Raw genomic sequence first — 21,180 nt, 5'->3', positions numbered from 1 at the left:
CCACGATAGACCATACAATAGTTATATTGTATAACTCAAGCCGCACTAGCACCCACAAGTCGTGAAGAGATAGCGAGACCGTTTGTGAATAGCCTCGATGTTCTGAGGCAACATGCGCCTAATGCTGCGACACGATGACACCATCAAAAAAAAAAACCCCCCATAGCATGCGGCCACAATACTACTACCGCCCTCGAAAAGCGCACCGAAAACATCGTGGGGAAGTCTGACGAGGTGTGGGAGGCGTTGAGGGCGGTGAGAGAGGAGTCCTTAGCAGAATGAGCTGATCGTTGCGGCGAGTCACTCGATGTGTCGATGCTGGCAGGCCGGCAAATGGTACGAGCAAGGAGCCAGACTGATGAGACCGATGCAAGGCTGCGTCTTGCTGTAGACAGTCTGAGATACTGACTGCACAAATATGAGAACATAGTCGGGAAGCTGAAAAAGTGCACGGAATTATTGCCTGAGGGCTGGAGAAGCAAGGACCTGGGACTGCTTCTCATTGCTGGAAGTGACTAGACACACACATTTGTCTTACCGTGGTATCAATGCGTTCCTTTTCCCTTCGCGACGCTCTGCAGGGGATTGACGTAAGCACTTATAAATGGCTTGTATTGAAAATTCATTGTTGCCGTCGCTGAGATTTTCATTGCAACTTGCTTTGAGTAAGCTACCAACCAGTTCAAGTCAACGTTCGCGTTTACGCGATGAACCAGGGGACCGACCACGTTATCATCCCCCACTGGGCTAGCATTGGCAGGTAGCCTCAACCTCTCAACCGGATACCGAGACCATGAAAACAAGCTTCTCCACCTATTCGGTCCAGGACATGATCATCTCGTCAGAAACAGCCATCTGGACGTCTAAAAACCTCTCAGTATCTCAATGCGGACCTCAGACCATCGATCATAGACGCTGCACCACCAGTCTTCAAGCTGCGCTCGCTTGCGACCCTGCACTCACGCATCAACACGGCACTTATAGATCCAGGATTGGCCTTCGATTTTTCACTTCTACGAAACTGGATATATTCCTAATAACAGCCTCAAACGTTCTCGGGTACGGTGCGGAAATTCAAAGAATGCCTGTGACAATGACTTGATTGATGTAGCCAGGACATTACTTCCAAACACTGAATCATCAGTTGAACAGACCGGAAGACAAAGCTGCCTTGTGTGCATATAGAGCTAGCACTGATAAAGTTACGATATAATCCATGTTTGCCTTGGAAGTGCCTCAAGAGCTCTTGCTGCCCACCTCGAGACCCGGTGAAACCGTTTGTTGCGGTTATGATAACACGTTAATCAACTCGCAATGACTTTCCGAGGACCGTTGTACTATTCGTTACGCAAACGTCTATCCTGTTACCAAATACGTTACACAACAAAATATATCATGTACATCGTGAGATTTGCGTCTTGACGTATTTAAAGGGAGCAAAGCTAAATCAATATCCAAACAGCATGCCGTATCCATGGGTTCAAATCATCGAGGGGAACCCGCCGTCAGCCGCCATTAGTCTGCCAGCACCCCTTCACCGTTCACAAAGACCGTCCGTGGTTAGTATAGTTGACGAGGAGCTGCCGGCAGATCATCAAGGGGTGGAGGTGATTCGGGCCAGGAGGCACGTCGTCATGAATAAAGTCAGTCTCCAGTGCAATGCCTTTTTGCAGAACCAGCCGAAGAGTGCCCATGGCTGTGAGAAATATCCCGTGCGATGCAACAGTACGCGTGGGATAATTTGCCGATGGTCCGCTCTGATGAGCGATGTTCTTCTTTTTGTCGCCAGAGACATTCCGTCTGCGCGTCGTCTGCTTCAGTCGTGGGCCTCAGAGTGCAGTGACCTACCCCCAAGCCATCGCCCAGCGGTAAGTGTCCTAGTCGAGAAGATCGGGGATGTCGACGAGCCGGTGGACCTGACCCGTGTGGTTTTCGACGATCAGCCTTCCTGCTGTTTTAGCAGCATAAAAGTGTACCGGGCTGGACCATCTACTGGGAAGATTCCCAATGATGTCTTCTCCGAGGTCCGATGCGTGAGAAAGAGAAGGCAGGCGGAACGGACGCTTTGGGATTGGCATACACTCTTTCGCGTGTCTCGCGGAATTCTGCAGCAATTGGCAAGTGCGCCAGAGCCGGCACAGAGGACTAATCTGGCCGTGAGCTATGTGTCAGCGTTCGACATGAGCCGGTTGCCCCAGCCTCTGAAGAAGGTGAGCCCTTGGCTGAAAGATGTCTGGGGTGAGTGGATCCAGCAGGTTGTGTCGGTGGACGATCTACGACGAACGAGATTGCCCATTGTCGCCAATGCCCTTTCAATGGATACAGTGGTATCGTACGATGGTGCGTGGCGATTTTCTTCTCTCTGGCAACCGCGACTGACCGAACCGAGCAGCGTTTTGTGAAGAGAAAGTCTTTGGAGAATTGTATCACGACGCTCTGTCTGCAGCGCTCATTCACCAACAATTCATACCGGTGACTGATGCAATTGCAATTGTAACCTCTATGGTGAAGGCAATGTTGGGCGAACTGCGCCTGGCGACCCCAAAAGGCCGGCGAGAAATGCGGGTGAGATTTCTAAGCCAGCACCGCGCCGGTCTCGCGGTGACCAAGTCCTCCCGCCTATGTCTTGTGTGCTTTGTGCAGCCTGCCGAGGTATTCCTCCCATGTGAATGCGCATTGTGTGAGATTTGCTACCGCGGATACGGCAACGGTGAGTTGGCCGGAACCGTGATCATGTTCGATAGATGTGTTTTATGCTCAACAGTGTTCGCCTCTGGGTGCGCCGTACGTCTGAAGCCGCCCACGGCGGGATGCCGCGTCCTGGCCCTCGATGGCGGCGGAGTTAAGGGCATCGTTCAGCTGCGTGTTCTACATGAGATACAAAACTTGACCGGACTACCTATACAAATCTTTTTTGACTTGGCCATCGGGACCAGCGTCGGTAGGCTGCCTTTATTCCACACGAGAAAGAGAAGTACGTTCAGAACTGATGTGTCTCTAGGAGGCATCAATGCGTTATCGATTGGTGTCCTAGGATCATCGCTAGACACTTGTGAGAAGGATTTCGTGGAGCTGGCTCGCAAGATATTTCCCAAAGCCTCGACAAGACTTGGTCGCTGGTGCCAGAAACTGTCGCAGTGTGTTCGACTTGTGTGTAAAGATGGCATTTATAGTCCCAGCGAGCCGATTTTAAGGTCGATCACAGGAGAGGCAAGACTCAGAGGACCACGAAAGTCGCTCTACGATCGGAAACCCTTCGAGCAGATGAAGGTAGCCGTAACGTCAATCGAGTCGAGAACGAGTACGTCGAAGCTATTTACCACGTACACAGACCATAACGCTCCAACCAACCTAGTCCGAGTGGTGTAAGCATTTGCAGGCTTAGTGGTGTACAGTTCTCACGCTAACCTTTGTGACAAACAGGGCTGGGATAACCTCGGCCGCTCCTGTGTGAGTGTTTATCATCGGAACGAAAAAGAGCAGTGGATAAGCTGACACGTATCAGATATTTCCCCCCCATATCCCTGGGGTCTCCGAAGGTAGCGTATTATGACGGGCTGGAGATCCCGCTGTTACATGCGCGAGACGAAGCGCTGCGCCTATCTCCCCGTAAGGTGCCTGATTATATCCTTTCGGTAGGTAACGGCATCATGAGGACGACCCCGAATACTTTAATGAACTCTCTATCGCGGTTTGCACACTTCAGCCTCGAGTCTTTGTGGGGGCACCGTCAGTATGAAAAGCTTGGTGGGTCGGTGGGCGAGGCGTTCAATGAGTTCCGGATCGACCCTGTTCTTGACATGGAGGCGGTGGCGCTAGACGACGCGGATGCCATAGGCAAGCTGGTCCAACAGCTGAACCGGCAATTCGTTGTCAATTCAGAGCTTCGCCAGCGCATAAAACAGTTATCGCTAGTAATGGTTGCTTCCTTGTTCTATTTCAGTTTCAAACGATGCCGTGGATAAATCGACGGGGCGAAGTGGTTTGCCAAGGGTTTATTACCTGCCGATACGAGGACGACTCGAACATGACAAGAGCGCTGGCGGCGAGTTACAAAGGGCTTTCGGTCATAGTAGCTGGTAACGAGTACAGTGTGACTGCAGACCGACGCACTAGCGTCGATTTCACTTTGCCTTCATGGAGCCTTCCGTTTGACATCAGACTAAAGCATAGTGGAAAGTCCTCTTCCATTACCGGATTCCCACAATCGGCCGACGGATTGGTAGAGTTGCAACTTCATGGTGGAAACCTGCTGAGGCCAACTACGAAACGATCCAGAGTAAGAAGTACATACAGCCCTCGCCTACCAAAGAAGAGAAGACTGTTTTTGTAATAAGAATAATTAGACGAGATGATTATCAAGAAATGCACCTCCTTATGGGTCCTCCCAGATCTGGGCACCCCACTTACCACCTATTTATACTGAAAGTGCTACTTTCCATCCTACCCATAAAATTAACTATGAGGGTTATAAGAAAAGTAGAATCTAGGTCTTGTAGATATTTATCTATATTATAAGTTAATAAACACGGAAGAGAAAATAGTACATATAAGCTTACAATAATAGTACAACGTAGCCCACAAGTGAGTGAGCCACTTTTCTAACACCTATACAACAACGTGTAAGAGAAATCAACTATAACGCCTTGAACTAACTTAAACTATATAGAATCCTCTTCTTCAGAGGTAGACTCAGCTTTCTGACACGTACGAGCGTTATGGCCGGGCTCTCCACAGATACCACATCGTCGCGCGTGTGTGTCTAGACTCCTCGTACGACCACTATTCTGACTTGTTGCTGCCATTAACTGCTCCTTTGCATCCATTTGAGACTTTAAATCCTTTGCCTCGTCAATTGTAAGTGTCCCTCCTTGCTGTACGTCATGGTGTATCCAATACTTCGCGATTGTGTTTCCTACGAGGGAAAACCACGATCGATACGCGTCTGGATCTTCGCAGAGGACTCCCTAATACTCAGTTCTTCGATTAAAAGACTTTCGGAGCTCAGGTCGTCGTCGTAAGAAGTTTGCAGCCCAGTTCGTCCCGACGCGTCGTGCGTCGCGTTCACGAGGGAGTCGATCCGCCATTTCTCGAACACGACTCAAGCGCGGTGGGAAAGATCGCGAATGTATGTCGATTATTTATCGTACAACGCTATCTTCTTTGTACGAGGTTAAATTCTGGCAGGGTGGTCGTGTACTGTGTATCGTAGATCGGCCGTCACGTCGTCGTTGGTGAGTTGCGCTGGATACATGGTTGATTGATGCAGGCTTTTGTACGCTTAATCTGGGGTCGGACTGGAGCTCATTCAGCGCTAGAACTAATCGCTTTCAATTGAATGCCGTCCCCTAGTTGTAAGTGGAGATAAACCAAGAGAAAAGGTCGCACGTACGAAATACTAACGTACATGCATAGCGAGCGGCGCACTTTTTCTCTTTTCTTTCCTCAAATGGAAATTGAATTAATTAGTTGGCACAACCACCTTCGGGCCGGGCATCCCCTTCCTTGGGGCGAGCATTGGAGGACTCCAACGAGGAGCCTCGTGCCGTAGCAATCTTGCTACCTAACAAGTGCTTTTGTGCGAGTCATATTTTCGAAAATTTCGATGACGTCAATACCTCGATGTATCTCAACGTCTCGCTTGCGTTTTGACATGTGTTGTTTTTCTCATCGCATAACCCTGGGCGCTTACAATGATTGACCAAGTAAGGCGATGCTACCTATTATGTGTTGATTTACCTAAATTTTGCAAATACTATGCGTTGATGTCACACAAACCGTTACCGGCGTTTTTTACGAGAGCGGCCTCGGTTGTGGCGCAAGTGCCAACTCTCCCGCGCAGTCGAGGAGGGACCGTTGAGAACAAGGTAACCATCAGAAGCGTCCCACTAGAATCTTTTTAACCTTGAGCTCATAAAAACGTTGTCCATATTCTACTGAAAGATAGAAACACTTGCAACACCCTTTTACTTTTTTTTTTGGCTTCCTCAGTTTAGGTAACCGTCCTAACATACGTACGAAACCCAGATAAGAATTGCCCTGCTTAGATATGACAAATATCTGTAACTTGCTCTATCTTCGTTGATACTCTAAGTTTTTCGAACCTACTATAAATACACGCGGATCATGGTATTCAACCTTAAAGCCACATTCAAGTCACCAATTAAGCCAACACAAGTTTGAAACCACTGAAATGAATGGAAACAGCAGAACATGCCAAACAAATGATACGGAGCCGGGACACCAAGAAACTCGGTCTCCCGTTTCCTCCAACTGTAGAAAATCTGGTCACCGCGATACAAATGTCAACAAATCACCGAACCAGAGCTTCGAATGCACCATTCATGATTTAGGCGATAACACCAGCGAGACGCTACGTAGTATTTGCGAGCATTCGGATGTCATCGCCAAAGGATTTGCCAAAATTATAGTGACCGATTACAAGCCACATATCGGCCGGCAAATCAAATTTCTTTCTTCAGGCGGCAACAAATCCAAAAGAGAAGTCAACGAATACGCCATGAGAAAGTCCACGCTACAAAAGGATGACGGAAACTTTGTCATCCTCTACGATGCCATTGACGTTGTCGAGGGAGAAATGACCGTTCATCTTTCTGCAGAGACGCCCATGACGGCGGAAAGCGATGTATTCTCATCCGACTTGAGGGCTGTTGACGACAGTCTGGGTGCTTCTCATCAAACTCACTATTATGTGGGCGACTGGGTTTGTACCAAAAGTTTGCATGGACCAGTACTTACATGCGGTCCCCAGCTCGAAACGGCTTTTGGGCGCAACCCCAAGCCCGGAATTACCACTTCTTATCTCTATTACGCGAAAGATGCCTTGACTTGCAGCGGTATGCATCTTGAAGATCTTTTCGTACCATCAGTAAATTTGCTTCGCTGGGGAGCCCCCAAGGCATGGCTGGTTCTCGACCCAGAACCGACCAACATGAAGCTATTCGAGAAACGTGTCAAGGAGTGTATGAGACAACGTGTGAGCAACCCCGAAGCCCAGACGCTTCGTCCGGAGACAACTGCCTGGTGTTCCCAGTTCGTGCGTCATCAGAATACTTTATTCACAACAACAACGCTCGAGAATTAGAACGTACGCTTTAACATTGTCTTCTGTAAGCCGGGTGAGCTTATCGTGACGATGCCTGGCGCATATCATCAAGTCGTCAACATGGGCCCGAACCTTGCTGAAGCGGTCAATATTGCTTGGCGAGGCGTTAAAATCTCCCCACCAAAATATGTTTATTGCCATACGAAGCGATGTGGACACAGCAGCGGTATTTCCCAAGCTGATTTGGCGGCTGTCTGAAACACCGTGACTTGGTGCCGTACTACTGGTTGGACTCTATAGCGCATGGAATAGAATCCGCCGTCCATCAAGGCAGCGCTTATCCTACTAGATTGGAATACCACTTGCGCATTGTGCAGGGTAACTCTAAGCCAATAATGATGTAGGGTGCAAAGAATGACTGGCTTTTTGAAATCAAAATGCGTGGCTTACGCTACGGACCAAGTGATTGCTAGTGGAGTTCGTCGAGGCTGAAGGATATCCCGGGGGACTTCGCGTTCAATTCTCGTACCGGGTTACATAGACCTACCAAATGCTTCCCCCATTTCTGTATCAACCTCCTGTAGTCAAGGGAACGTGTTTTTGAGCCTTTTCTTCTGCAACATGGATCTCAACATATGCCTGGTCCGGTATAATAATCCTATAGCGGCTGCCGGGTCTGTGATAGAGTCAAAAGTGAGGGATTCTATATGACAGTTGTTGACTTTGTCCTCTGTTTTACATGATAACAGTGAAACGGGATTTTATTCAAATTGAATGCTTTGAGAACTTCCAAAGAACAATTAGTCGTGAGAAGGCTTGCCAGATCAGGACTACCTGGCCGTCAAGTCTTTTGACAAAGATGAACAAGATGAAAGGGCATAGATACTTCGTGAACACATGGCGATCATCAACAGATACAAGTAGAGAGCGTACTAACTGTTATTGCTAAGAAAGAACTACTTGAGACTGCCCCTCATCAGTTTAGGCTTCGTGTCATTGACGAAGACGCATGTGAATTGATCGTGATAGCGCCCTAGCACGGAAAGCGGTCCAGAGAAACAATCGATTGATTACTATTGATGCCGACGCCCGGGTTTTGTAAAAGCTGTACTTGAAAAGACCAATCGTGCCTACATGCGCGCGCTTTAAACTAGGAGGCACTGTAAAGTCAGAACGCCCAACACTGCACCAAGCTTTGCGCGCCTGCATGAGGGCTGCGCCAATTGTGGCAATTCTACTATCAGTCCACGGTTTTGGCTGTTTGACACAGCCCATACTGCCGCGCACGTCTTCGGCCCTCGATGGTGCAGTAACGTCAACAACCCCTTATTCGTCCACCCCCCTTATTCGTCACCCCGCACGACGCGTAATCCTATGATCATGATTTCTACCCCCTCATTTCAAACTATTATAACAATTGCAATTATTACTCAAACAACATCAATCTTTCACTACAGACTACTCTTATCATTATGAGTCAATATACCGAAAATCAGATCCAACAGGCCCTTATTGCTGTTACTGATGGCAAGTCTGTCAGGAGGGCTGCAATTGAATGGGGGATTCCTCGATCAACACTGGAGTATCGCATGCGAGGCTGCCAAACCAGATCTATAGGCAATAACTATCGCCAGCGATTATCGACTGATCAAGAGCATCATCTAAGTGAATGGGTGCGAATCCAGCATGCCCTACGCCTTCCACCAACCCATCGCCAGCTGAAGGACTTTGCAGAAAGGATCCTTCAGATCAGTGGCGATAGCCAGCCTATTGGAAAGAACTGGATCCAGGCCTTTATCAAAAGGAACCCATCTATCAAGGTTAAAAGAAGCCGATCTATCGATTCCAACCGTGTTAATGGAGCAACTGCTGATATCATCAGACCATGGTTTCAGCATCTCGCCATACCAGAAGTCAGGGCTATAAAGCCACGTAATCGATATAATATCGACGAGACTGGAATCCTTGAGGGCAAGGGATCTAACGGCCTAGTCCTTGGATGTGCTGAAGTGAAGGCAGTCCAGCGGAAACAGCCTGGATCGCGAGCCTGGACCTCTATGATCGAGTGTATCTCTGCTGATGGGCATGCTCTGCCGCCCCTTGTTATATTCAAGGGTAAATCAGTCCAACAGCAGTGGTTTCCTCTTGATCTTGGCCCTTATACCACCTGGACCTTCACAGCAACTGAGAATGGCTGGACAACAGACGAGACAGCAGTCACGTGGCTGAAGGAGGTGTTTATTCCATTGACAGGGGCAGGGGGCAAGGCGGAGGCAAGGCTGATGATCCTGGATGGCCACAGCAGCCACGTTTCAACAGACTTCATGTGGCTATGCTATCAAAACAACATCTACCTACTTTTTCTGCCACCTCACACCTCACACGTCCTCCAGCCTCTTGATCAGTCAGTCTTTGGGCCTCTGAAGGCTGCCTATAGGAAGCAACTAGGGTACTTGGACCTCTGGAACGATTCAACTGTTGTGGGCAAGAGAAACTTCCTTGGCTGCTATGGAAAGGCACGTCTGGCAGCTCTGACAGGGCAGAATATCACTAGTGGGTGGAAGCGGACAGGGTTATGGCCTGTCTCTGCCAGTTATCCCCTTAGGAATCCTTTGGTGCCTGACAACAGCCCTTCAGCACTAAATCAGCAGCCTCAGAGTAGGTCTGCTGATGACTGGGACTCTCATACGACTATAGTCACGTGGAATACACCAAGGAAGCCAGCTGAGCTCAAGGATCACCTGGACTTATACAGCAAGTTGGATAACAGCAGCAATAGCAACAACAGCACCCAACGGCTGTTATTCAGAAAGGTCCAAAAGGCCTTTTATGATAAGGATTATCAGCTGGGAGCTGCCCAGCTGAAGATCAGCATGATGGAGTCCCAGATGGACAGCATAAGGAAGAGGAAACGTAAGGCAGTTAAGATAGACCCCAACACTAAGTTTGCAAGGATCAAAGACATCCACAGGGCTCAAATTGAGGCTGGCGAAGTCAGCGATGGTCTAGATGAAACCGGCGGTAGTAGAAGCCCTAGTGGAAGTGTTGGCAGCTGTATTGTAGTAGCTGATAATTAGTTGTGTTAATTTCAGCGATTAATAGTTATGTTGTGATGCTTATGATGCGGGGTGACGGATAAGGGGGGTGACGAATAAGGGGGGTGGACGAATAAGGGGTTGTTGACGTTACGCCTTGCCATCCTAGTTGTAACCGACAATATATTTTGAAAGTAGCCGGAGAATTTCGAAACCTTGGCGAAAGGTGCTCGTGGGGTACCCACTGAGAAAGGTCTTACGTGAACAGCCGCCTCTGACTGCCGCCGCCTCTGACTGCCTCTGCCTCTGATTCAATGGAGCTGTGCATCTACAGCACATTCCATGACTCGATAACTGCAGCTATGTTCGGAACCACAGAGTAGTCGCGAAAATGGCAGAAACGGCTGAAACGTTACGAAACAGATCCGACAAAACGAAGCCCTGGATATATCGAGAGGGTGAATGTCGACGGAATCTGTGTGTCTGAGAGGTGCATTTGCAATACGGCGATTCGCGCGGTTCCCCATCCGTGCGCGCTTCTTCTCCTTCTCCAGGTCCTCCTCGCCCAACGATCACACGAGGACCATAGAGTGACGCCTGGCGCCAACAACCGACACCATAAGTAAGTAGCATGTCAATCAAACCACGTAACCCTCACAGCACCTCTTAAGTTCTTCATCCATTGACAACATTACTTTGGCTTTGCCTAAGCCCAGCCATTCTTAAAGTGGCCAATCTAAGACGTGATTGCGGTACACCGTGGTCGGCCGCCACAGCGAAGCCTATACACCCCTCGTTAATATTCATCATCTGCCGCTAATCTCAAACAGCAAACTTTTCGCTGGCTTGGCCTACGGCCCCGGGTAGGTAGCCATCCATATTACCTGCCTTATCAGTGTCCCCGAGCTGGTCACTTGGCGCAATAGCCGAAAAAACGTGCTGGCATCCGGAACACAAAACTTCACCTTAAATCCATCGCCAGCCAACGTCAAGGCTCCCAAATGCACCGCACAGACTTCTGCCCGCTTCGAGAGGGAAACATTGCATTCTCGCTGTCAACGCACGCCGAAAACAATGGGTTCAAACGGACGAACATGGCCACGAGAGCTAGACCCATCAAGCACCAACTGAAGGAAATTCCCACCATCACCGACTCGCGGCCCCCAAAGAAGGTGAAGCCCGACGACTGCAACCTTTCAATGCTTGTCCCATGTCCTCGGACTATTGGAGATTGGCCGAAAGTCAACAACGCCATCGCTACTGCATTCGCCACGACGGTTCTTAAGACGTACTCACTCTACGCGGCAGAAAGCTTCGATTCGCACAACTGCAACCAATGCAACCCAAGCCCTCACGAAGCCTACATGAATCTCCAGTAGCCAGAGAGAGACCTAGACATGAGCATATATTGGCCTTGTCAGGAAGTCATGCAGTAACAAACCGTGGCTGAAAAGACTGTGACGGCAACTGTCACATTCAATGATGTTTTTCTCGATCACCTACAGGAAGATCATGGGCTGACGCCTTGTTACCTCTGTCTCGCCTGGGAAACAGCTGCCGAGCTCTCGAACCATGTTCAAACTGATGATGGGTTCGATGACTATTCACTTTGCACGGACTCATTCACCGGAGACTACTTATTAGACGCGCCCCTGGCTCGTGTTTACGATATCCGAACCTGCAAATCCTGCCCCCATGGAAGATGATTTTACATGGACCACGTCGTCAATTGACACGCCCTAGAAATCTGCCCGGAATGTAAAATCAGTATCCAGTCGGAAGGTCTTCAAACCCATCTGATTGCTCATCACGAATGGATTTTGTGTGATGTGTGTAGCCTGACGAGCCCCAACTTACAAGTTCTCCGAGAACATCGAGAGCACCACCCAGTTTGTGAAGTCTGTGACGAACGTGTCACGCAGGAAACCCTTCAGGATCATGTACGAGATAGGCATGAACTACTATGCTGCCCTCTGTGCAACAAAGCCTTGTCTCCGGCAGGATTACTTCATCCTTTCCAGACAGCCCACGACCAGACCGAATTGTGTCCGGCGTGCCAGTATACTGTGACTAAGGGTGGCTTCAAACGCCACGCCATCGAATTGCACGGGTGGCTTCAATGCCATTTTTGCGACGATGTTTTCCCTGACGAAGATCGAAGGGCCAACCAAGAGGAACAAGCACACAATACTAAGCCGCGTTAGCACTGCGACCAAGTGATTCCCGAAAGCCAGATGCGCTCGCACCAGATCCAGGAGCACGGTTACAAGAGCTGCTCTATCTGCCCGTCATTTTCGAAAGATCTATCGTCGCACTTCCAGAGCCACAAACAGGAGCCAGACTCAATGTACCACCAACTATCCGTGATCTACAACAAGCTTCAGCGCTTCGCAGCTCTTAAACCGTCTTCAAAAGCACTCTTGGACCAGGCTGCAGAGTGCATCAAGCAAGCCATTTTCGTTGAGAATCAGGGTCTCCCTGGAACCAATCATGGATTCACTGCCCTGGAGGACACACAGCACACCCAAGCCCAAGGCGCATATTCTACATCTGCGCGGGTACAAGAGCCTTTGTTTCGTAGCGAAAAAGTGGAGTCTCGATCCTCTCCTGCCGAAAGATCTTCGAACAGGGACACCGGTGACGACAATAGTCTAAGGCGGTCGGGTCGACAGCAGAGTGGAAGCAAAAGGACTCTCCTAAAATCCTTCGGGCCAGTAAACACGCAGCGCAAAAAGCCCAGAACTTCCGTTGCCGGAAAAATCAGATCGAACGACATCCTGAAGACGGCCACAAGCCAGGAAACAGTGAAGGACTTCGTCGAGGCAGTGAGGTCCAACAATCCACTTGATCCGCTGCAACTGCAAGATAAAGAGCGACGCCATGCGAGCCAGAGTGATTACGGATCGCTATCCCGGATCAGTCAATTCGCGGAAAAGTGCGAGCGTCTAGTTGGTCGCGCAAAATTAAGGTACTACTATGCTCTTTTGAAAATGTCTCAGCTAGTTGACCGTACCATGAAGGACGCAGGCAGGCAGAGAGTGGATTCTGCGTAGTTGCACAAGATCCTGGAACAATGCAAAACCAACGACTATAATCGGAACAAGCGTCGTAATCAACTTCAGCTTGGCCGCAAGTTGCAAAGGGTTATTGGTCCTTCTATAGGGCTGCTCTGTTTTCTAGCTGTTGGCCAGGTGGATATCGGAAAGAGTTTGGCATTTACAGATGACGATATAACGCGTTTCCATGTTGGCATGAGAAAGCATGAAACTTGTGGGTCGCTGGGGAGCAGTAATTAAGACTTTGGCGCACTGGAGTAGTTCCGGGCGCTCAAGAAATCAGAGAAATCACCGGCCTTATAGATGGTAGTAGTAGTTTGGCTAAGTTGGAAGATGACAGAATTCTTGCATGCTTCTATGCGAGTCATGGACATAACCCATCCAGGATGGTCTGACTGTACTTAAACAGGCCAGCCTGTCATTTCCACCTGGCCCTAGCTCTGGAACAGTTATTAGGATAGCATTAGGCCCACAAGCCCGTGGTGATACCATCCACTCTTTAGTACGAATAAGACACTCTTTTCTGCTCACTCATATATGCATATTCCGCTGGCCACCCTGACTAACCGTCATCTGGCTTCTTTGCGGCTGCCGAAGCTGATAACGCCCGGTCAGCTGCAATCTCATTGATAGTACGTAACAGTAATGAATTGTGAATGCAAATAAGTGGGGCATGACAAGGGAATGCACATGGTCCATTAATATTTCGGATTCAGAGGTGTGTCGGTGTGGGTTTTTAGGTGACATGCATTAGCTGACATTGGATGGTGGGCCGTGCAAAGTCTGTCCAGGCCCCAACCAAGAACGGGCATTTCCTAGGAAACCTGCCAATAAACCTAATTTCGACGTCGAATGTGGAAATTGTCGCCTGCGACTTTCCGTATTCGCAGACGCGTCACACTCTAATTGCACAGTCAATGATTGCTTGGGAGGTCATCCCGCTAGTTATCCTCCTCCATGTTCCCTGTCCAACCCCCATGCCCACATGTCCCTAAGCGTATCTATTTACTGTATGAACATCTTAGAGTCGGTCTTGTTTATTTGCCAGTCGCCGTAAACTGCGGGTTTTGCCTCGATTAGGAAAGCGTTCGATAAGGTGTCGGCACTAGACATATGCCGAGTCTTCCACCCCCGCCCGGGTCCCACAAGTAAAGACAGTAGTTGGACATAATTTTGCTCTACTGCGACGACCCGCGTGACCAGTATGGCTAATAAAGCGACCGACCTAGACCGGCCCCTTCGGTTTGTCGGTTTGGGTTGGTCAAGGCTCCCAGTCGGTCGGTCTTGGTCTGTCTGGGTGCGCTGCCAGTCGGTCTAGGTCGGTCTGATAGTCCCATACCGAGGTTCAACCGGTGCAATTGAAATGATTCCCTGAATAGTTTAATTACTGGATACAATGAAACCCTTTCTGCTGTTCTACGGAGGCACTACTAACGGACTTCGACTACCAGCCTGTTACTGTCAGATATTCGACAATGGTGTTTCTGCTAACAGGTAGCGAATGACACAGATGAGTCCAGCAGGTCTGATTTACCTAGCGAGCCAGAAATCTGCGTCTGGGTAGGTGGTAGGGTGGAAGAATAACTGATAGGAATAGTGGCATGGGTGGGATTGATGTGGTGAGTGATGTGGTTCAAATGCGGGGGTGGTTCAAATGAGGGGGGTCCTTGAGTTACCTCCGTGCGGAGTTGTATCTTCATTTGAGTTGATATTAGAATAGACATCCAAGTCTTAGCAAAGATGCTGCAAGTTAGCACCTAATAGGGAGTATGTGGTGCTGCTCATTCTCACTTGACCAATTGATGTGTTACGGCCTAACCAGTTGGATGCTGGCCGGTGTAACTCTATAGTGAAGAACAGGGGATAACGATGCAGGTGCATCACTACCGAAGCTTTTGCTTTTTGCTTTGTGCCACAGTTGGTAGCTCTGACCTGCTTGTAACATGATGTTGGCTTGTGGCACCAGCGCTGCCGTCAAAGCAATCAAAGCAAATATGGTCTCGTATTTGATTTGTTTGGTTCATTGGCCACCTGCATTTGATTGATTGGTAAACATTGTGTTTATTTGACTCATTTGACTGGTGAGCCTATCCGCAACTGTCACCAAGGCTGACTGCCCCCCCCTTTAGCCACTGTCTCAAGCACTGAATCTTCTCGAGGAGAGCTGGATCCATAGTCTGCCTCTGCGAAGTGAGGGTGAGCTTCGATGCGCTGAATGCTCTCTCGCAGTCTGCTGACTGTGAGGGTATGGCCAGAAGATCAAGAGCCATCTGACTAAGGCGAGGAAACTGACTCTGATGCTCAAACCACCACTCAATAGGCTCACAACCAGGCTGCCTCTGAAGCTGTAGATATCTCTCCAGCTCATCAGACTCCTCGTTATCGCTGTCCTCAACCATGGTTGCTTCAGCATGTACCCATTCTTCAAGGCTGTCTGGTTCCTGTGGTGGTTCACGAGTCTGGGCTGGGAATAGCCTCATCGCCCTCTCCTCTGATGGATGCCGTCGGCTGAAGTACGCTGCGAGAGCCACCACTGTGTCTGACACCCAAAGGACTTGCCGATCAGAATCTCCAATTCCTCTTGAGGTATTTCAAGTTGAAGGCAGGGTGGAGAAGAAGGGTAGAGGCGTATAAAGGAGATTCCGCAGTCAGACTATAGTACTCGTCAAGCTTCTTCCAGCCATTGTTGATAGCGACTCGCATCAACTGACGACAGTCAGGGCCCATATTCTGAAAACCAGAGATTGTGGATATGTACTCTTGACAAGCGTGGAAAGGCAAGGCAGCCTCAGTATACCGACTTTTTTGTAATGGTTGAGGTGAAGGGAGGCGGACCTGACGGGTACGGCGACCTCGGCCATGGGTAGGTGGTTGTGAGCCTGGTTGGGAGAAGGCAATCGATGATGTTTGTGATGCTTCAACTTCAGCATTTTGGCTAGGATCGTTATAAAACGTCTTCCAGCCTTCGAAGTGGCTCAGGAGATACACCATTGCAGCGATTACCTCCCACAGACGACCATGGGTACCATCTTGACCAAAGCCCTGTGTTCTTAGCGTCATCTTCCATATAGGCCGTAGAATAGTCATGATCTCTGCCAACTGTCTCCAATCATCTGTGGACAGTATGTCGTCATTAGGGATAGGATCAGGGTTATTCTGAGAGCCACAAAAAGCATCAACTTCATCCTGAAGACGAATTGCTCGTTCGATCATGAGATAGGTAGAATTCCACCTTGTTGCGTTGTCTAGGATAAGCTCAACTTCCCGTGGTGTCTCCTGGGATAATAGGAAATCTTCAGAGTGGTGGCCAGCCTCTTCTCGTGAGATCTTCTTGAAGCGTTGAGTACGTTGGGGTGAGATCTGATGAACTTCACGATGTTGTGAAGCTTGCCTAGTTGTTGTTGTTGTTGTATTTAACGCCATGGCGGCAAGGGAGGAATCCTTGTCGCAGACCTCCCGAGGGGTATGTGGCGTGGAGAGCCGTGGGCTAGGACTATGTACTTCATACATCGCCCTTCCTTTCGTCCTCCAAATCCTGCCTGATGGCTACTATGCCTTCTATCTGTCCCTGGTTCCCGCTGGTTCCCCAGATTCATTGCTTCCCGTCTATTCCCTATGAGGGTTCAGTAGGCTGTCTAGATCCCGTGCCGAAGCCCGTTCCCTAGTAGCGTGGGCAGATCTTCCGGAAGAAGTGTGTCACGCGGAGGAAGGCCTCAAAGCCTTTTGGGTCAGTCATTAGTCCCTTGAAGTATCGTTCAAGGGATCCCATAGGTCCTATGGGGTCGAGCGGACCAGTTGGGTAGAGGGTGGGCCACTGCTGCCTCCTCGCCAGGGTCGCTGGGCAGTAGACCAGGTGATCTACCTCCTTTGCCTCCCCGCAGGAGCAGGTTAGCAAGGCTCCGGTGTGGTTAAAGCGTCGGTGATAATGTTCAAAGTCCCCGTGACCCGACCGGGCCGCTAAAAGATGGTGAAGGGTGCTCCGTGGTAGGGCGAGTTCGGGAGGGCAGGAGAAGTGTAGCCTCAGTCCAAGCTGGGTGTACCGTTCGGTCGCCTCTTTACCCCACCACTGTCTGTACTGGTTTCGCAATCTCTCTCTACCAAGCCGTTTGATCCCGGAGAGCGTAGCCAGTTGGCCTAGCGGGACCGGCAGCGCTGCGCCCTCCTTGGCTAGCCGGTCCGCCTCTTCGTTGCCCTTAATCCCCTGGTGCCCTGGCGCCCAGTGGGTGTGGATGTCGTATATCCTAGCAGCAGCTTGGATCTCGAGCACCGCTGCTTGCGAGGAGTCTGGTGCCTCGCCCCGTATTCCTTGGATGACACTGGTGTTGTCGATGCAGATGTGTATCGGCTGGCCTTGGGAGGTTAAGAGGGCCCGCCGGAGTCCTATCCTCGCCCCTTCAGCCTCAGCGTCGAACACCTCTGCTAGACCGAGTCGGCCGCAGCCCTGGGCCACGCGCCTGTTGCTGCGGTAGATAACAAACCCATATCCTGTGGCTCCGTTTGTCGCTTTGGAGCCATCTGAAAAGACAACCATGTGGCTGTCTGGTACGGTCTTTAGCCAGGCCTGGAAGGCTTTGGCTGCTTCTTTCTTAGTCTGCAGGACTATCAGGTCTTGTGAGCCTGGGAGGTACTGCGGTTGGATGAGTGCTGGTCTCGGGCATTTTGGTGCAAGGTCTGCAGTCCGTTGGAGCTTCGTCTGCTGCCGCCCTCGTTGGGAGAGCCTCGCGACAAGAGGGTGTTGTAGATCAACCTTCTTTAGACGTGCTGCGAAGCGGTGGCGGACTCCTTCCAGAGCCACCTTGCTTGGTGGCAGTCCAGCATCCCTAAGGAGGCTGCGTGTTGGAGTTGTTTTCCAGGCCGGCAGGATAGCCCTTGCTGCCGTTGTGATGACCCTTTCGAGCTTGATTGCAAGACCCTTCTGGCCTGTACTGACTTCATCTATCGGGAGAGAAACATTGCGGCCGGTATCGATGGCTCTGCCAAGGGCTGGCTTGGTCATGCCTCCATACCAGGTCTCGGCCCCGTACAGGGCGATTGGCAGGACGCAGGAGATCACAGCCTTGCGTACAGCAGCGGCCGGGAGCCCGCCTTTTATGTTTGTCAGGTGTCTAAGATGTTGGGCCGCCTTCGTCGCCGCAGCCAGCTTTGTTTCAACATGGTGTCGGAAAGAAAGCCTCTTGTCGAACCAGACCCCTAGCCAACGGATGGGCTTCGTTGATGCTACGATTCTAAGGTGTCTCGCCTTGATCTCTGGCAGATCTCTTTGCTGATTATGTTTCCTTGTGAAGTGGATAGCCTCGGACTTCTTTGGGTCAAAAGCGACCTTGTTCTCCGTTCCCCAGTCGAGGATACGTGTGATCTCTCGGCCGAGGCTCGCAGCATTACTCTCAAGTGAGGGGCCCATGGCCAGAAGGCCGATGTCGTCTGCGTACCCGAACCGAAGCTTCGGGTCTTCTGCTAAGATGTCTGCGATGTAAAGCAGGAAAAGAATAGGAGACGGTGGGGAGCCCTGGGGCAGCCCGCAAGCCAGCGGGAAGTCCTCTGTTGTTGCGTCCTCCAGCCTGACTCTGGCACTTCTGTTCGAAGGAAAGTGGAATATCAGTCTGATCAGGCTGTGAGGCCAGCCTTGTTGGCGTAGCCAGACAATCAGACGGTTCCGGAGGACAGAGTCAAAAGCCCCTTGGACGTCCATCGTTACCAATGTCGCTGTGAGCCCTTTGTCGAGAGCCATTTCGATGTCGTGGGCGAGACATGTGGTTAGGTCAACCGCTGACCTGCCAAGTAGAGCCCCTATTTGTTGTGGGCGGGTCACCCCTTCTAGGATGGTAAGGTAGGACACCAGGTATTCGTATATACGGCGGTGTGAAGCAACGAAGACTCGTTATATTGGTCTACTGATGGTATTGCTTAACGAGGGGAAGGAAAAGGAATATTGCTGCCACGGCCGTTAGAGGCCGATATGTAGCCTTCCGTGCACGCGAGTCATCCGGCCGGTGGCCGGACAGCCAGTGTTCCGACATCTACCATTACTTTGAGTACAGCGACGACACGATTTCCAGTGCCAGTGTAATACAAGCCTTGCTTAAGCATCATTTGAAACATACTTAAGAATAAATTTGTAAAGAAACTCTATCATAAAGTTTAAGTTCTCACCGATATTGACTTTGAACACGTACACCTTTTCAGTATAGCTTTAGCCCGGAGCAATCTGTGTCTTTACTCTGTGATGTTCTATCTTTAAATACCCTGCTTGTACCTGATCATATTTATCATCTGCAATTATCTCTTCTCATCTGTTTTTAATCCACTGGTACGTTATGTTTTGTCACTGCTGGTTTCAGTTGCTTACCTTCTAGGTCTTAACTCCTACAATCTCCGTCATACGTTCTTCACTCCGAGCGGATAACGCCACTCAAAATGCAGAAACGCCAATTTTGGGTCTTTGTGACGGTCTTAGCCTCAAACTTCGTCGCGGCTAGTCCTGATCCAGTACCCATCAATGTTGGGGCTTGCAGCAATATCAAGATTGCCACATGTTGTGCTGGTTATATTGACAAAAGAGAGTGCTGTGACAATCCTGGGACTTTTGGTTGTAATTAAACAAAAGCTTTTCCCGAAGATCAGATTGCTACCCGATTCCTGATCAGATGAGCAAGTAGGGCCGTGACACTGTGTCACAGCCGCCAAAGCAAATATTTTATCAAGTTCAATCAATCAAATCCATCCATCAAATGTAGGGCTAGTTATGATCAGCAGCGGCATAACAAAATGGGGATTTAAGTGTGGTTGTATTGCTTAGAGTGATCTGCTGGACCTGCAGTGGATCTATAAAATAGTGGCATCTATCCCTTGTAGGGCAATCCAGGCCCGGTTGTGCATTTTGGCGAGTAATGACTGTATGCGGTGAGTTTCACTTAAGCGATGGTATCCCAGGCTCTATCAGGATGTAAGCCTTGGCGTCACCAAGTAATGCCCAACAATGGACCCATGTTCGATGGTACCCGCCGTCGTATAACAGATCAATAACGGCCGGAAAGGTCGAAAGGCGGGTGAAGCGGATTCAAGCCGGTGGTGCTTGCGCGGCGTGCGAAAGGCGCCCCATTGGTTCGGCTCAAGCGGACTGACGGTTTGTCAGAGTGGCCAGCGGAATATGCATATGTGAGTGAGTAGAAAAGAGTGTCTTATTCGTACTAAAGAGTGGATGGGATCACCACAGGCTTTTGGGCCTGATGCTATCCTAATGAGTTGTGCAGAGCTAGGGCCAGGTGGAAATGACAGGCTGGCCTGTTTTAGTGCAGTCAGGCCATTCTGAATGGGTTATGTCCATGACTCGCATATAAGCATGCAAGGATTCTGTCACGGACTCAGTCTAACGGTCGACGTGGGTGGTGTGTCCAGCATGGAAGCCCCATTGCTACTCGCACAAATCAAACAGAGCGGCCAGTATAAGTGACCGTCGCCATGATCACCAACACATTATGCAGTCACTGAAGCCCTTTTGACAAGGGCCGAGAACAGGACGATCTTGGTTTGGGACCTGAATTTGCTCCCACCGACCGTGCGATGCCTCCAGGCTCGATTGATTCGTCTCCAACCCGCAGCCGACCATGTCTCGCAGATCAGAGTCGCAGTTCAGAGGCGCAGAGTAACTGCCACGCCAGCGCAGCTACTTGCACTCTGTCCACTAACCTCACCTGTGTCTGCTATTTGATCTTGGATCGCGGTGCGCTGCGTTCTCTTGATCGGTCTAGCCTCTGCGAAGTGCATCAGAAGTGAGGTTTCGCAAGCACGGGCCACAAGACCCAGGCGGGAGCCTTGTGGCCCGCGCACGTCTGACATCGACGCTTGACATGGTGGACGAGAAGGATCTGATCTTGTTGTACAACGGCATTGATTGACAAATGTGGACAGCAATTAACAGGAGGAAAGGGAAGAGAGTGTTAGAGCGCATTGTGATGAGATGGGTTGCTAATGTGTGACACTCAACTAATTGAGTGTTACGGCCCAACCAGTTGGGTGCTGGCCG

The 21,180-nt window shown here is 50.0% G+C and overlaps 5 protein-coding genes across 5 annotated transcripts; all 5 read left to right on the top strand.

Annotated features, from left to right (window-relative positions):
• Positions 1–1,760: 1,760 nt before the first annotated feature.
• CDEST_15480 (Putative patatin-like phospholipase domain, Acyl transferase/acyl hydrolase/lysophospholipase) lies at positions 1,761–3,965 on the top strand (the record flags this gene model as incomplete). Its single annotated transcript, XM_062931636.1, has 4 exons — positions 1,761–2,340; positions 2,393–3,365; positions 3,424–3,450; positions 3,506–3,965. 4 exons carry the CDS (start codon positions 1,761–1,763, stop codon positions 3,963–3,965), a joined length of 2,040 nt encoding a protein of 679 aa, XP_062787687.1.
• A 62-nt stretch (positions 3,966–4,027) lies between these two features.
• On the top strand, positions 4,028–4,333 carry CDEST_15479 (uncharacterized protein; the record flags this gene model as incomplete). The annotated part of the gene is made up of 1 exon (XM_062931635.1): positions 4,028–4,333. One exon carries the CDS (start codon positions 4,028–4,030, stop codon positions 4,331–4,333), a length of 306 nt encoding a protein of 101 aa, XP_062787686.1.
• Positions 4,334–6,193: 1,860 nt separating this feature from the next.
• On the top strand, positions 6,194–7,105 carry CDEST_15478 (uncharacterized protein; the record flags this gene model as incomplete). The annotated part of the gene is made up of 1 exon (XM_062931634.1): positions 6,194–7,105. The coding sequence occupies one exon, from the start codon at positions 6,194–6,196 to the stop codon at positions 7,103–7,105; it is 912 nt and encodes a 303-aa protein (XP_062787685.1).
• A 5,230-nt stretch (positions 7,106–12,335) lies between these two features.
• CDEST_15477 (uncharacterized protein) lies at positions 12,336–13,403 on the top strand (the record flags this gene model as incomplete). Its single annotated transcript, XM_062931633.1, has 1 exon — positions 12,336–13,403. One exon carries the CDS (start codon positions 12,336–12,338, stop codon positions 13,152–13,154), a length of 819 nt encoding a protein of 272 aa, XP_062787684.1. The 3' UTR covers positions 13,155–13,403.
• A 6,034-nt stretch (positions 13,404–19,437) lies between these two features.
• CDEST_15476 (uncharacterized protein) lies at positions 19,438–19,839 on the top strand. Its single transcript, XM_062931632.1, has 2 exons — positions 19,438–19,464; positions 19,511–19,839. The coding sequence occupies exon 2, from the start codon at positions 19,572–19,574 to the stop codon at positions 19,752–19,754; it is 183 nt and encodes a 60-aa protein (XP_062787683.1). The 5' UTR covers positions 19,438–19,464; positions 19,511–19,571; the 3' UTR covers positions 19,755–19,839.
• Positions 19,840–21,180: the final 1,341 nt, after the last annotated feature.

Source organism: Colletotrichum destructivum, chromosome 12 (assembly GCF_034447905.1).
Source record: "Colletotrichum destructivum chromosome 12, complete sequence".
Taxonomy (NCBI): Eukaryota; Fungi; Ascomycota; class Sordariomycetes; order Glomerellales; family Glomerellaceae; genus Colletotrichum; species Colletotrichum destructivum.
This window is presented reverse-complemented; position numbering and strand designations above follow the sequence as displayed.

Bases quoted from the DNA above. Each gene is read 5' to 3' on its own strand.
- CDEST_15476 (XM_062931632.1), top strand. From the start codon at position 19,572: ATGCAGAAACGCCAATTTTGGGTCTTTGTGACGGTCTTAGCCTCAAAC.